The 16,576-nt window shown below is 41.8% G+C and overlaps 2 protein-coding genes across 4 annotated transcripts; both read left to right on the top strand.

The window, feature by feature from the left end:
- Positions 1-3,129, top strand: LOC116040334 (probable G-protein coupled receptor 139). The gene is made up of 2 exons (XM_031285642.1): positions 1-79; positions 2,117-3,129. Exons 1-2 carry the CDS (start codon positions 1-3, stop codon positions 3,127-3,129), a joined length of 1,092 nt encoding a protein of 363 aa, XP_031141502.1.
- A 2,992-nt stretch (positions 3,130-6,121) lies between these two features.
- traf3ip2a (TRAF3 interacting protein 2a) lies at positions 6,122-16,332 on the top strand. Of its 3 annotated transcripts, XM_035995779.1 has the most exons (11): positions 6,174-6,226; positions 6,344-6,418; positions 6,626-6,682; positions 6,778-7,272; positions 8,662-8,809; positions 10,255-10,430; positions 11,096-11,184; positions 11,269-11,337; positions 11,414-11,524; positions 12,889-12,963; positions 16,080-16,332. In XM_035995779.1, exons 3-11 carry the CDS (start codon positions 6,667-6,669, stop codon positions 16,224-16,226), a joined length of 1,326 nt encoding a protein of 441 aa, XP_035851672.1. In that variant the 5' UTR covers positions 6,174-6,226; positions 6,344-6,418; positions 6,626-6,666; the 3' UTR covers positions 16,227-16,332. The 3 variants fall into 3 exon arrangements, with proteins under 3 accessions (XP_031141520.1, XP_035851672.1, XP_035851673.1); XM_031285660.2 differs by lacking the exon at positions 6,344-6,418 and having other exon boundaries at positions 6,122-6,226; positions 6,637-6,682; XM_035995780.1 differs by lacking the exon at positions 6,174-6,226 and having other exon boundaries at positions 6,235-6,418.
- The last annotated feature ends 244 nt before the right edge of the window (positions 16,333-16,576 follow it).

The raw sequence follows: 16,576 nt of genomic DNA, 5'->3' as shown, positions 1-16,576 counted from the left end.
ATGGATGAAGCCAGCGTCACCATCTTCGTTACTGTTCAGAAGATCTACTACCCTTTGCTTTGTGTCATGGGTATTCCAGGTTTGTATCTTCTCATCGTGTTTGGTCTTTGGCTGTCCATGCTTGCATAGCTTTTATCAGAGCAGTCATAAGTTTATAGGTAACTAATGGCGTTATTATTGTTAATCAATCACTTTAAGCTCACTCTGTCCTGCAGGCAGTAATCAGCCTCCTTTCCTGCAAACTATGACCTTCTGCCCTCAGAAATCAATAACCATTGTTTATGAATGACTAACATTACAGCAATAGGCTACACACATATACACATATTAAAGGATAGTCCTGTAATACATGTACATTGGTGTTCAAAACCACATTCAGATAACAAGTTTCATCAGGAAAATGTACTTAAAGTATTAAAAGTAATCTGGCCCAGATTTGGTAGTCATAAAAGTGTCAGAACCCGTTTTGGTGCTGGCAGCCGTGTCCAGCAGCCATGTCTCTGCCGGGACAGGCCCGTGTCTACAAGGCCTAATCTGGCCCAGATTTGGCAGCCATAAATGGGCCACAACCCGTTTTGGTGCTGGCAGTGGTGTGCGGATGTGTAGCCTAGCTTAGTTCAAAGACTGGAAGTAGGGGAAAACTGTTAGCCTCGTTCTGACTATTAAAAAAAAATACACTTCAAGAAAAAGACACTGCCTAGCCCTATTTGCAAGGGACTAGTATTACTTGGGGATTACTTGATCCTGTGCGAATCTGCCATGTCTGTAATTTGTCAAGTACAAATTCCACCGCCTACCATATTTTGCCAAACACAGAGGTTGTGTTATTGTGTGAATACTAGTCCCGTGCGAATAGGGTTTTAATTATTACGTAAGTAATAAGTATTACCAGGGTACCTCATGTGATTTAGAAATGAGTTAAGCTAGGCTAAACAGTCTGGCAAACCATAAAATGTCCATTAATTTATACACTGAGCATTAAAATAATTAGTTGGCACTATTCAATATTGTTTTTCTGAAAATGAATCAAATGTCTAGATGCTGTGTGTACAGAGAGTTATCGCCAAACTCACTGCATTAAGTTGCCCTCAGTGCTACGTTCTGTTTAAGCATCTTTTAGATTATGGTTTGGGTTTCCAGTCCCATGATCATCTGTGTTACAAAGCTAAATCTAACCTGTGCTTGTATAACAAAGACACACAGCTGCTAAAGGTTAACCTAACTCGTAAAGTTAATCCCCGTTTCCTTTTCCGTACGTGTTGCGTTTAACGTGAGAATGAGACTAAACTTGCCTGGATGAGTGTATGTCTTTTCTACTTCTAGAGGGGTCTGTGCTGTGTTAAACTGACTCACCCAGACATTGCATGGTTTCGCATCGGAAGATTGCTGCTTGCTTCGGTGACCACGCCGTAGCTTTGGGTCCGCTGACCCGTGTGCTCCGTCAGCATCTTTGCCGGGACAGCCCTGCTCTTCCTTGTTGTTGTAGTTAAGGTTTTAAAAGGTGTATATACAAAGGTTTGTGTTGTGGGAAAATGAGAATAGTCTCTCAGAGTCTTTGTCTTCAGTTGGGTTCTCTGTGTAGAAATGTCTGGTGTGCAGCCGTCCGCTTGAGGCTCTTCGGGACTGCTTCCAGCCAGAAACCATCTCCTGAATCAATCTCCTTCACACACCTGCAATTCTGGGTTATCAGCACTCTGTTTTAGCTACAGAGTGAGGCATCTCACTTCTGTTCCAACTTTGTTGGGAGTCGCACATCCGCAGTAGCTAGGTAAGGACTACTAGCCAGTCAGAAGCAGAGTATGAGCGCGTGCCACGCTAGCAGCTAGGCGAGCATTATAACGTGTGTTACAAAGTGACGCACGTTTGTCTCTGAAGTAAAGGCTGGACTACAATAGAGCTGTTTGGAGCAGTTTGTGAACAGTGTTTTCTGTTGGAGATGGTAAGTCCCTTTGGGGTGGACTTTGGGCTTCTTCACTTTGTAAACTTATAACGTGCACAAAAAGATACATAACACAACAAAGGAAAGGGAAAAAGCCAAAAAGCATAATATGAGCACTTTAAAGTTCGACCAGACAGGCAAATGTATCCATCTAAACTTTGTGTTCCTGTCTTCCAGCCAACCTCTTTACCTTCTACATGATCTGCTTCCGTAATTGCGGGATGTCCAACACGGCCATCATTTACCTGAGCTGTCTGGCCATCGTAGACACCTTCTACCTGGTGTGGGTGATCCTCATCGACTTGACCCTCACCTTCTGGCTACTGCAGCCCTTCTGGCACTCCCAACCCTGGTGTGGCATCCTGGGATTCCTGCAGTATGGATCGCTCTACAGCTCCTCCTGGATCGTGGTGGTGTTCACCATCGAGCGCTACCTTGTTCTTCGCAGCACAGTGGCCAAGCAGCACTTCTACCAGTCTTGGGTCACTAAAGTGACGTGTGTGGCTATCGTGCTAGTGTCACATGTTGTCTCTGTGCCCCTGGGCTGGATCAACACTGTCACACCTGTTAACTTTACAGTGGAAGGGGAGAATATGATGCTGCCTAGGTGTCATTACCGCGATCATGCCTACTCTACTGTCATAGTGTGGATAACTACCTTCCTCTCAGGAGGAATCCCTATTGTGTTGGTCATCATCTTCAACTACCTCATCGGGTACCATCTGTGCCACGCCAGCAACCTCTTCACCAAGGAAGAGCGTCGCGTTATGCATGGGAGGAGCACCAGGGGCATGTTGAGGAGGACCATCCTGCTGCTGGGCACTGTCTCCGTGGCCTTTGTCGTCCTCAGCCTGCCCCGCTTTGTCACATACTGCACCCTGAGGACCAAGTACAACCACGAGAGCTTCAACCGGAACGACTACAGGATCCCCATCAATGTGGCCGGAGACTTGGCCAACATGCTGCAGAACCTCAACTCTACCACCAACTTCCTGCTCTACTGCATGGTCAGCCGGCGCTTCCGGCAGGAGCTGGTCCAGGTGGTAACTTGTAAGCCAAAGGCACGTAAGCTGAGCTCTGTCATCACCCACACCACCATGAAAGTCTTCTCAGTGGTAGATCATAAGGCATCGCCATCCAGGGAGCCTGTGACTGTAGTGCTAACTAATCTCAAACTGATTGTAGAATAGAAAGGATTTGGAAGAATGGACAGAGATCAGACATTCAAAAAGCATGAACGTTTATTCTTTTATCTTTTTATTCAGACAAAATAATCCACTTACTACCTTTTATTCAGGGCTTTCAACCACATTTTATAGTCCTCATTGACGGATATATACCTAGGTCACGTGATGACAACCAAGCCATCCTCACAAATGTCGTGAACACGTGATTAAGTGGACCTTGAGTTGTTTTTAGCCACCTGCGTGGCTATAGGGATGGCAAGGTTGGTCAGTCCACCACTTTGGTTGATGACTGAAATACATCAACTTTTTGATGTGTTTCCATGAAATTTTGTATAGACATTTATGGCCCCCAGAGGATTAATCGTAAACCGTTTTCTCATTAAAAACAGTCATTGTCTGGAGTTTCCTTTTGCACACATGTAGGAGGTGACCCCTTCACTCTTCCTCTAGCGCCACCATCATTTCAGGGTTTTAATGAATCCAATTCTTGGATTGTGATGAAATACCAGCTATTATGAAACTGATTGATTTGGTTAAATTTAAGACAGCACAAATCATGTTCAAAGAAGGAAATAATTTACTTCTGGGAAATTTACAAAAAATGTTTATGGAAAGGCAGGGTGGGTATAATCTGAGAGAAGAACTAAACTTTAAAAAGCTCAAAAGAAGAACAACTTTAAAAAGTATGTGCATCACGATCTGTGGGGTGGGTTTGTGGAATGGTTTGGACCTGGCGCTAAAACATTGTACAATCATTATAAAGTTTAAAAAGTTGTATAAAGGGCGCCTGGGTAGCTCACCTGGTAGAGCGCACGCCCATATATAGAGGTTTACTCCTCAACGCCGCAGCCGCAGGTTCGACTCCAACCTGCATGTCATTCCCCCTCTCTCTCTCCTTTCATGTCTTCAGCTGTCCTGTCAATAAAGGCCTAAAATGCCAAAAAAAATATCTTAAAAATAAAAAGTTGTATAAAAACACTTTATTAAAAGGATATGAGGATGAAGAGAGATGATTGTGAGGGTGGGTTATTATACTGACTGTACTGAGGTGGGTGATTAGGGTAATGGGTTATTTGGTGCAAAATAAAAGAAAATGTTTGTTAGGTATTTATATGTTATCTTTCTATTAATATATAATATATAATATATGATACATATACAAATTATATAATATACTGTATATACTATAGGAACTATTTTAAAATGAAATGAGGGGTGGGAAAAAAAACAAGCTTCGGCTTCATCCCGCTCCTTTTCGGACAGATTGAACATATTGTTTGTAACGCTTTATAGATATTGTTTTTCCTTTTGCTGTGTTGCTACGCACTTATTGTTTTTTTATATTTTATTTTATTGTTATTTTTTGTTTGAAATGAAAAATAAAGAACGACAAATAAGAAAATGATGACATTCCCATCAGCCTCAGCTGTACTTTGTGTTGAGTGTTGATTAGCAAATGTTAAACAGTATACCTGACAAACATCAGCATGTCAGCACTGTCATTGTGAGTAAGTTAACATTGTAATGTAGGGTGGGGCTGAACTGTATTAACGAAACGTGATCAAGAGGCCATAACTGACAGTTATTCTCTGGTGTGTAGCCTAATTGTAGGTTCTGAGTCACCCAGGTCACGTGCAGTAGGAGAGCAACTGCTTGGGTAGCTCACCTGGTTGAGCAGGCTCCCCATGTACGAAGGCTCAGTCCTTGATGCAGCGGCTGCGTGTTCGACTCTGACCTGCTGACCTGCGGCCCTTTGCTGCATGTCGTTCCCACTCTCTCTCCCCTTTCCTCTCTTAAGCTATCCTGTCAGTAAAGACCTACAAATGCCCAAAAAATAATAATAAAAAAAAAGGAGAGCAACTGGATGCTTTATAGCCTTAAAAATATTTGCTCCTCCAAAACTGCCACATAACATCAAATAGTATAATGGTTTGTTCCAAATAAAATCGGAATAAATGTGAGCTGTGCTGCAGTGCTATTGTTTGATTGAGTTTAATAAAAATAAAATCAAAGCTAAATAAGAACATGTACATTTCAGTACACGCAAGAAAACCGACAAAAACAAAATACTCAGCAGACATATCTTTTTAAATGATTGTGAATGTTTCAAATAAGGATTTCCATGTTCAAAAAAGGAGTAGGAAGAAGTAAAAAAAAATACTTTTCTGGTCCAACCCCCTTTTTTCTACTTTTATATACTAGTTACCAGGGCGCAACTACCCAGTGTCAGAGGGGTATGCAGCAACAATTTTGACGTTTTTTAAATCCTACCTGTTGCCTGTCACCATCCACTTATTTAACTGCTGTCACAGCCCTTGACATGTCATCTCCTTTTCCCTCTTTCTTTTTCTACTTTTAGCCCCAACAGCTGTTTTGCTTTGTTCTTTTTCCATACTACTCTACTTCACTACTCGTACCTGCTCGCTCTGCGCTTACGGCGCCCACCCGCTCCCCCCCCCCCTTCTATGTCAACATTCTATGATGAATCTTATGAGACAGGGCGCCTACTCTAGCCTGTTAGGCCTCTAAAATGTTATATAATAACATTGAGGAAATGCAGAAATTATTTAGAAATGCACAACAGCAGCCACATATAGAAAATACCAAAAAAATAATATATATATATATATGTTTTTACCATCGCTTTGGCGCCCCCCATGGTGCTGCGCCCTTATGCGCCGCATATAGCGCATACCCACTTTTTGCGCCACTGCTAGTTACTGTTTATACAAACAATTTAATTCTTCGCTTATTTATATATGCATACACATGCATGCATGCATATATACCTGCTTACAGGCACATATACACATGCATACCCATATACATCTACACATTTTTGTGTTTTACATGTCAAGTCAATTGTGTACTTTTTGACAGATTTGAATGAATTGCTTGAATGCTTGCATTGCTTGATGAAAATGAGACCCGCTACAGAGAAGTTACAGTTGAACCTGACTGGTTTAGTTTCAGTTTTAATGTTCTGCATTATTTGCATAAATGGGTCACGAGACTTCCCTGCTTTGCATAGTGGGAATATTTCCTGTTTGCCTCAGAACAGGTTTGTGCTGTGGCTGAGGGATAAGCGGATCCAAAAAAGGTAGGTGTGGGATCCCAGTGAAGTTTTGCTTTTTTCTCTGTGTGTACATTTATACGGACAAACATACTGAAAACATTTGAGATAGTTTAATTGTCATTTAAGAAGGCATACCTTTAGATCCGTGATTTTGACCTTTGTACTAGTTTGCTGCGATCGTGTTGACATGTCACACCTATTCAGTGAGGAAGACACAGGAATGTGTACTGTGAATACTACTCCTCAACAGTTTATACTTAGAAAATACTTTTCTGTCTGCTATCTACTTTGTTAGATGTGCGTTTCCTATGACTTTGAAAAGTGGACTTTGAATCTCTCGGTTGAAACTACACTTGTTTTCCTGTCTCTGGGCTCTTGAAGTTGGCATGCTCCATTGAATTCCTTTGACGTTGTTTTCCTTTTCTCTTCACCAGAGGCAACACACACTTTTTCTCAGTGACAGAATGGCCTCTTTTCAAGGTAGGAAACAAAACGCCATCAGACTCGCAGCAGTCATGAATCTGTCAAAAATGTCTGAGTGACGTGAAAACCGGTTTGTTAACTCTTGTTGTTAGGACTCTGCCCTCACCAGAGTGTTCCCGTTGAGATGGATGAGAGCATGACTTCCTCCAGTCTGGACTTGGCCCTGCCTGCCTCTTGCAAACAGTGTAGTGGACACACCGAGACCAGCAAACGGCTGCAGGAACATGACTATGAGCGAGCTAGGGGGGCAGCAAACAATGTCAGCCAGTGGAGACTCCCTGAGAGCCTGCACCAGCATGAACCCAGAGCAGCCTGTTATGTGGCCCCGGAACCTCGTTTCATCCCCCCTACACACTCAGGGGGACAGTTTGCAGATGTTTGGCCTCATGGTCTCAGAGAACAGGCGCCGCTGTATGTACAGGACTTCATGGTTAACCAAAGCAGAGGCTTTGCGAGTTCTTCAAACTGGCCCCAGGATCACTCTGTGGAGGAGGCAGAATACTTGGAGCCCCCTCTCTCACTCAAGTCTGGAGTTAACTACAGCAACTGCGTCCCATCACAATACCCTGCAGCAGCATGCATGCCCGGTCAGTGTCAGTGATGCATTATCATTAGAAAACTGTGTCCAACTCAATTTCACTAAGGGCCATACTGGAGAATAACAATCACATCAAGGGCCAGACATGTATGTTTATTGACATGCTTTTATTTAAGAGAAAAAGTCAAACATCTTTTACTGTATTATTGCATGTCTCATATAGCCTTCTCACAGTTTGGACAACATAAAGACCCCAAAAATTCAGCAAAAAAGTAACTTGACAAAACATCGAAAGAAGAACGTCAGAAAATGGGCCAAAAAAGTCAGGAAAAGTGGCAAAAACGTAAAAAAATAGAGCCAAAAGCATCGGCAAAAGTGACAAAAACTAGGTGGTTGAAAATTGATTGTGAACCTAAACTGATATGCGGGCCGGATTGAAATCTGCGAGGGGCTGGATTTGGCCCGCGGGCCTTGAGTTAGACACAAGTGGCGTAGACGTTCTTACATTTGTTCTTACATCCAATCTGAGGGGGCTTTAAACATAAACTTTCTTAGCTGTAGAGGTAGATGGGGGGGGGGACTGTGTAGAGCACGTGTCAAACTCAAGGCCCACAGGCCGAACCCGGCCCCTCGCAGACTTTGATCTGGCCAATACAATACAGCCCAATACATTTTGGCTTGTGCGCCAAATCAAAAAGACGTGAAAATGTTTTTCTTGATTTGCTAAATTCTATGATGGCTAAGGTACTTTTTTTGCTGAGTTTTGTTGGGCTTTATGTCAAGAAAAGTGACAAAAAAGTGTCAAAAGTGTCCAAAAACATCATCAAAAGTGTAAAAAAAAAGGAACAAGAATGATGAAAAAAGTTCTAAAAACGTCGAAAAAAAACGACAAATAAAAAAACCCGACTAAAACGTTGGAGAAAGTTACAAAAAAGACGGAAAAAAGCAACAACAATGTTGAAAATAAACTGCAAAAATGACGAAAAATGCAACATACAGTAAGAAGATATTTTACTTTTTCAATTAAATAGAAGCATGTCAATAAACTCTACATGTCTGGCCCTTGATGGTGATTCTCTTTTTCTAGTGTGGCCCTCAGTGAACTTGAGTCTGACACTTCTGGTGTAGAGTGTCTCAAGTGGTAGTTAGAGGAAAAGGGTACCGTGAGCTGTTTCAGATAAAAAACTATTCAAGTTATGTGTTCCAAACATAGAATAAATGATACAACGTATGCCAAAATTGGAACATTTGATTTGATTCTGCACAGATCCAGTAATCACAACATCTGTGATGGTTTTAGTTCTAAAGGTTGCCTCCCAAACCTCCTAAAAGCTATCATTTGGCTGCTGCTCACTGTGTTTCCGTTTGAGTCTGGATGACCTCATTACTGCTGAGTTGGAAACTTCTTGTATGTCTGCTCTTTCACGTGTCTCTGCAGGCCCCAATCCAATGCAGGAGAGTCGTCTCAGACAATGTGCGTGCTGTCCTCCAGCAAATCTGCCCCGTCACAAGAACAATTATTATCATCACAAGCATGATTACCCGGCGGATCCATGCAAGGAGCCTCAACATCATCAACCGTCATGGTATGAGAGCGATTCCTGTCCTGTCTGTCATTACGATCTGATGTTTTCAACATTGATTTGTATAATTCTTAACAGATGTCCTGCATAAACCTCAGCGTGTTTAGTTTTGTTTATTTGCACAAACAAGTGAAATACATACAATAGACTTTTTTTAAAAACAAGCAATTACAGTGCAGGAGAGGAGAGAAGCCCGAAAGAAAAAATAAAAAATAAAAAAAATAAATAAAAGAAGCAACAAACAAACAGGTAAACATACACACTATGTAAATATATATTACGTAACTATACATAGTTAAAGCAAGAAAAAAGACCAGGCAAACAAAGGTACAATCCTTTGAGTCGGACCAAAAATGATCCCAACATGAGATTTAAGATGAAATTAAACACTTTTTTAACTGTGAGCTGAAGGCTGGCAGAGACATTCATGTTTTTAGTGACATAGTCTATGAATTCCCCAGCAGTGGACCTCTATATCTGATTAACAGAAAGGATGTCTTGAAAAATGTGAAATGTGGGCACCTGGGTTGCTCACCTGGTAGAGCATGCCTATATGTAGAGGTTCACTCCTCAACGCAGCGGCCGCGGGTTTGACTCCGCCCTGCGACCCTTTGCTGCATGTCATTCCCCCCTCTCTCTCTCCCCTTTCATGTCTTAATAATAATAATGTATACTGTATTAATCCCGCAAGGGGAAATTACAATGCTATTACACACAGGCCTGAATTACACACACATGCTCAGTACCTCTACATGCACTAATGGAGAGATGTCAGAGTGAGGGGGCTGCCCATGGAAAGGCACCCACGAGCAGTTGGGGGTTCGGTGCCTTGCTCAAGAGCACCTTGGCAGTGCCCAGGTGGTGAACTGTCACCTCTCCAGCTACCAGTCCACCACCATACTTTGGTCCGTATGGGGACTTGAATCAGTGAGCCTCCGGTTCCCAACCCAACTCCCTACAGACTGAGCTACTGCCACCCCCAATTTATGTATTATTATGTATCTGGGAGATCTTGCCTGCAATTCATGAATTTAAACATTAACATGCAGGTCTGAAACACATTTACCTTATCTTTAGACAGCAATGACAGAGGAGCAGATGGATCTCTTCTGTTGGAATATGAAATCATTCTCAAGAACCTCTTTTGAATTGCAAGTAGTTTGGTGAGAAATGAAGAATATGTAGAAGCCCAAACAATATTACAGTAGTTGATATAGGGAAAAATTAGAATAAAAAGACATGACCCTCCCCTATTTTCCTCCGGTGGTCCATTCCATAAATACCGAACGGTCCCTAAATAGGAATAAGGATGTATCAAAAAATAAACTCTCAATATACCAAGCATCTTCAAAGACCTCCTGTTTACATGATCAATATGGATTTTCCAATTTAACCTTTCATCTACATTTCCTAAGAATTCAGATGTTTTTTATTATTTCCCTCCACAGGCCTCCACCCAATAATAGGCTGCAACGTAAAGATGCTTCCCATGGGTCTGAGCCTCAGTATGTGGCCCCTCTGAGAGATGTGATGCATGAAGTCAGTGTGAATCGCTCCCTCCAGGCTGGTCCAGCACCAGCCACAAGGGAGTTCAGGAGGACCATCAGTCTGTCTGAGGAGTGTAGTAAGTTACATCATTGACTATGTTTACATGCACATACTGTAATATTCTGTTTTACTTCAGTTTTTGCTCTTATTCCGAAAAAGACGATATTCCAATTAAGCTGTTTACATGCCTAATGAAAGTGAATATTCCACTAATATTCCCGTTTACATGTAGCCGTGCAAAATAAATAAAAAATGTCAAAGTTTACCAACGGTGGTGGACTTGTTGGACCGTGCAAACACGGGTCTGCAGCCTTGCAAACTGTTGGCTGGTTGGTTTGTGTACAGCAACCATAGCAACGCACAGAGCTGACCATAAGTCGTAAACAGGCAAGAGGCTGTAAACTGCGGTAAAAACCCAGATTGAGACGCATATTCCGAATGCGCTGTATACATGTCCAAAGAATGCCTCTAAAGCCGGAATAATACCGAAATATCGGAATATAATATAATGTCAGAAAATGCTATACTTGGAAAAAGGCCTTATTCGGATTATCCAACCGGAATATGCTATTTACTTGACCTGTTTCAAATTCGGATTGTCATATTCTGAATAATAGTGGAATATTGGTGTGCGTGTAAACATACTCAATGTCCCTGCATGAACATGTGTATTGTAACCTTCTTTTTCTAATCCCTAAGAATGTAATAGCTAAGGATGTTTCACTGTCCTTCTTTTGACAGGGAATGTTTTCATCACATATTCAGTGGATACAGCCAAAGAGATCATTCCTTTCGCCAAATTTCTGACTGACCAGGGGTTCAAACCAGCAGTAAGTTATGTCATGTTTTCCATCACTTTTGATTCTCAGTGACTTTCCATTATAAACACTCACAATCTGCTTGTCTGTCGACAGATTGACATCTTTGATAATCCAATCCGAAAAATGGGCATCATCAAGTGGATGGACAGATTTTTGAACGATGTAAGTGGAACTAATGAGTCGGAGCGGAGAGAATGAATCAAACTTGTAATGCTGACAGTGAGATGTCATTTTACAGAAATCAGTGCTCATCATCGTGGTCATCAGCCCCAAGTACAAGGAGGACGTGGAGGGAGACGGAGACGGAGACGACGAGCACGGCCTGCACACCAAGTACATTCACAATCAGGTGAGAACTTGCACGCTTATCCATTAGTCTCTAAGAGTCTAAGGCAGGGATCTTCAACAGGGGGTGTCCTCAGAGTCACTGCAGGTGGGCCTCCAAATTATTAATTTTTGAAAGTTTTTTCAAAAATTCAAATGTCTTAACATGAATCCAACATATTAGCAAATCTAAATCCCCACTGATGTTAGGATGACTGGCTAATAGGTAAGGTAATCACTAAGGTAGCCATTCAAAGCAAAGGTAAAGTTAATCCTAAAATTCACTGTGCCACATGAATGTTTAGTATTAAACATGATTGGCTTTGGGACGCCCTACACGATATTTTAGGCCCAGTTAATTTTATACAATATGTGTAGTAGAGGGTCCCTGCTCCGTCTCTTTCAGTTAAGGGGTCCCTGTTCTAAAGTATCCACAGATGCAGTTCATCCTAAGGATTCACTGTGCCACATGCACGTTTAGTATTAAACATGATTTATAAAATCACGCCAACATCTGTAATTTTATTAGCTTAGTATTCTATGCACTACAAATGTATGTATAAAAGCTTTAGACGACCCACACGTTATTGTAGACCCAGTTTATTATACAACTTCATTTTCTACAATATATGTAGTAATGGGTCCCTGATCCATCTCTTTCAGTTAAGGGGTCCTTGGCTTAAAAACCATTGACGGTCCTGCACTAGGCCTTTGGATGACCTCTCTGCACTTTATTTTCATGTATTACTTTGTGATTTTAATTGTACTTTGTTTTAATATGTATCATATTGTATGTTTTATACTTGTGATTTGTTTTATCTGTGAAAAGCACTACTTACTTAGTTATCAAGACAGCTGTCAACAACTGAGGTCTGTGTGAAATATCACCCTCTGGTGGCAGGTTTCTGTCATTACACACCCTACTACCACATGACAATAGGGACAGGAGAATGAGGAAATGCCTACTGGGATTTTTTTTTTTTTTTTTATTTGCCAGTTCCACCCACTGTCCCACAGTGTTAGTGTGCCACAGTGACTCAAGCAACCTGGCTGTGGGCCTAGAAGACTGTCACTGCTCAATGATGCTTGTTGCAACTCTCTGTGAAGCCTGTTGTGTTGTGTCAAAGCTTCAGTTCCACCAGTGTGTCTGACTAGTATTCATGACCTTTTTCAGACTTCAATGACTTCTGTACATTTTAAAATCCAGGCTACAGTGTATCAGCAGTTTAAGTACAACATACAGTAAACATGGACACATAGACAAATGCTAACTATTTTTGGACCACACAAATGTAAAGGAAGCACTTCATTACAGTACTTTTTTAGGCTGTATTATTAAGCGTATGGAAAACTATCAGCACTGATTTGTATGTGTTTCTGTTGGTAAAGATCCAAAATGAGTTCATCCAACAAGGCTGCCTTAACTTCAGACTGGTACCTGTGGTATTTCCTAATGCATCCAAGGTAAGTACAGTAAACAGCAAACACAGTTCACCCAAATTACATAAAGTAAAAAACAATATGAGCATAAAAAATTCATTCTTGACACAGATGTGTCAGCTGTCAGAGCTTTTCAACCACACCTTCACTCAGCTCCCTTTACTGAATGAAGACCTCATGAGATAACTGAGAAAACATGTTTTTGTGATTTGGGTGAATTGAACTTTTAAGATAAGCAGTTCTCTACAGTGCTACCCCTCATTTCAAATCACCAACCACTAACCAGTACAGTAGCCGAGGCGACAGAGGCTACAATAGGCAGTGGCCGTCCTAGACCATATTAGACCATGGGGCCACATGTGATTTTAGGGGTACTACACATATTAAAGCGTAACTCTTGCCAAAATGCAACCTAGGGTCTTTTTATGTACCTGAGTCAAACTTTCGTTTAAAACCATATTGACAGAAGCGTCACTTTTAAATTTTCGTTTTTCGGTCAAATGGCCTTTTGAATGGGAGTAATAGGGGCACTTTTATGCTAGCCTCAAAATAGCTATTTTTAAAACACTAAGAAGGCTCGACACAACATGAAACTTTGCTCCAAGTATCACCAGGGCTCTACACCTTAACTACACCGGTGACCAAGGGATATACTACATCTGTGGCTACTTGTTTTGATATTGACTCGTTTTGACTGCCGAGGTGGTAGCAGCCGGGAAACGGGAGCGTGTCTATGTTCCCCGGGTCCTATGTTCCCCGGGTCCTATGTTCCCCGGGTCCTATGTTCCCTGGGTCCTATGTTCCCCTCTTTGTATGAGACTGGGGAACATAGGACCCTTTTTCAAAAAAAGGGTCATATGTTCCCCGGTCTGTTACTTTTTCCACCATTACTGACAGCCCTAACCCCTAACCCTAACCCTAACCAAGGGATCCTTTCAATGAATGTTAGTTAGGGAACATAGGACCCGGGGAACATAGGGATGACCCCCATAAAAGTGCCCCTAGCACTCCCATTCAAAAGGCCATTTGACCGAAAAACAAAAATACGGTACATCTTAAAAGTGGCGCTTCCGTCCTAAATATTCTTTTTAAACGAAAGTTTGACTCGGGTACATTCACAAAAAGACCCTAGGTTGCATTTTGGCGAGAGTTACGCTTTAATCCTCAGAGAATCAGAATAGACACATTTTCTTTTAGTGGAAACAGTGGATCTTTAGGGGAAGAAGAACAGTAGAAGCCACACAGAAGTGGAATACGTCATCTGAAATTTAAGGATGCAGCTCAGCACCGTTTGTCAAGTTCAACATTTTGCGCCTATTAAATAATGAAACTTTAGAGTGTATAGGGGTTAGAACATCATGATGGAAGTATATGATGCTATCGTGCTCCATTATGTCTCATATATTGTTGCAGCAATTTTTGGGTTGATACCATTTGTTACACAGATTTGGTGCAGAATTTAACCTTTTTTACAACCATAGAAAATCCATGCTGTGATTTGGTGTGTGATTTTTAAAAACCTTTGACATTTGGAGATTTCTGTAAGAATTGCGATTTCGGGGACAACCTCTAGCTCACCCAGTAAGAGCGTGCGCCCCATGTAAGCTGAGTCCTTTGCAACGGCCTGTGTTTGAATCCGACCTGTGGCCCTTTGCTCCGTGTCATCCCCCATCAAGACGGATATACAGGAAAGGTGGGAGAAATCCCACCTTTGCTGTATATCCACTGTCACTTTGAAATAAAGGGAAAAAGCCCCAAAAAATAATCTTAAAAAAGAAAGAAATGCGATTTTGGCGACTGGATGGCGAGCACTTCTGTTTTGTTTTCTGCTCAGAAACCCACTTGTTGTCAATATACCTAAAGCCATACATCCTCTGAATGCCCTAGGTCTCTAGTTTGGGGATGTAAAGTTTCATGAGGCTGTGGTATGTATTCGAGAGGTTACAGCAGGTCATTTTATACAGTGAGGTCAAGTTTCATAAATTGGTCTCACTACAATGAAATAGTTACTGTCGGAATAACATCATCACACATAAATACACTCATTGAATCCACAAGAGTCTCAGCTATCCAGTCGTACCCAATTTATGTAATTCCAAGACCGTTTGTATGCAGAAATATTCAAATACATAATTTTAGAATAGGTGAAAATAACACATTTACACATGAAAAAACTGCGTGCAATATCATAAATCATGTCTGTAAAGGGGAGACTCATAAGTACCCATAGATCCCATATTCATTCAGATATCTTGAGCTAAGAGAAAGTTTAACCTAACTTTGCCGACAAGCTAGCATGCCATGGTTGGTACCAATGGATTCTCTAGGTCATATTGTCTTCACTCTAACTTGAAAAGGGCCTTTTAAAGAGAGTAATGTCGGCCCAGATGGGAAACATTTGCCACAGTTATGGGGGCCAGAGGGGGGTCCAGGCTTAATAATGCCCCCCCTAGAACCGCCAGTGACAATAGGCCATTCTCACACCAGGCATATAGCATATATGGCTAAGACTTATGGGAGATGTAGTTGTTGGATGCTAATAGTCATTGTTGTATCTTGGTTAAAATACTTTAGCCTTTAGCACATTAGGACATACCCCTTTGGGTTTAGCGCTAGCTTAGTCTCGCATTGCCAGACCTTCCTTCACAGCCCTGTGGAGGAGGGTCTGGCTAGTCCACACAGTGTTACTGGATGGGAGAAAAACGTACTCTGGTTTATTGGCATTTCTTTAAACCAATCACAATCGTCTTGGGTGGCACTAAGCGCCGGACAGAGCCACGGTGCCTCTGCAGAATAGCCTCAGGAAGGAACTTGTTTTGGTGGAAAATGTTCGAACATGCTTGTTCAAAAGTTGTTTTAGTCGTGCAACAGAAAACTCAGATTGGACAGATAGTCTAGCTAGCTGTCTGGATTTACCCTGCAGAGATCTGAGGAGCAGTTAACCATAGTCCTCACAAATCCACCAGAGGTTAGAACGCCAACACAAAGAAAGAGGAAGGGGACGGACATCTGGCCAAAAATTAGGGACATCCAACGGAATTTCCGGCGGCACCAGAACAATCCCAGAAATGAAACGTTGTTGATATAGACTAGCGCTAGCTCTACTCACTTACCCTTGGTGCTGTATGTCTGTGTTACAGAGACATGTCCCCAACTGGCTCCGGAGCACCAGGATCTACCACTGGCCCCAGGACACCCAGGACCTGCTGCTGCGCCTGCTCAGGGAGGAGCGCTACATCATCCCCCAGCGAGGGGCTGACCTCACCCTCACTGTTCGTCCCCTCTGAGAAAAACTAAACAAAGGACTGTCATGTGGAACATAAGCAATTTAAAAGAAATGGATAATTTTTTCAAGGCCTCAACATGCTGTAGGCATGAGGACTGTTAACACTGCAGAAAATTAGTCGAAAGTGTTTTCAGATACAGCTTTGCTGTTGGTTCTTTTATATACAGTATATAAAAACAAAATGTACCAGTGTTTCTAATATCATAGTAATGAATACCGTTTAATCTTCTCCTTGACAAGTCAAAGTTGCATTATTTGATTTGGGGCCGCAGAACAAGCTGTAAACACAACATTAAAATATCATCACTTTACAAAGTTGTTAGCAAAACAGTTCCCTATTTATTTCCAGCA

Source organism: Sander lucioperca, chromosome 19, assembly GCF_008315115.2.
Source record: "Sander lucioperca isolate FBNREF2018 chromosome 19, SLUC_FBN_1.2, whole genome shotgun sequence".
In the NCBI taxonomy this organism is placed as follows: Eukaryota; Metazoa; Chordata; class Actinopteri; order Perciformes; family Percidae; genus Sander; species Sander lucioperca.
The sequence above is the reverse complement of the archived record's forward strand: the minus strand, read 5'-3'. Positions and strand labels throughout refer to the sequence as shown.

Coding starts and splice junctions, on each gene's coding strand:
- LOC116040334 (XM_031285642.1), top strand. CDS start 1: ATGGATGAAGCCAGCGTCACCATCTTCGTTACTGTTCAGAAGATCTAC. Junction 80..2,116: donor TTGTGTCATGGGTATTCCAG/GTTTGTATCTTC, acceptor CCTGTCTTCCAG/CCAACCTCTTTACCTTCTAC.
- traf3ip2a (XM_031285660.2), top strand. Junction 8,810..10,254: donor CAACATCATCAACCGTCATG/GTATGAGAGCGA, acceptor TTCCCTCCACAG/GCCTCCACCCAATAATAGGC. Junction 11,338..11,413: donor TGGACAGATTTTTGAACGAT/GTAAGTGGAACT, acceptor GTCATTTTACAG/AAATCAGTGCTCATCATCGT.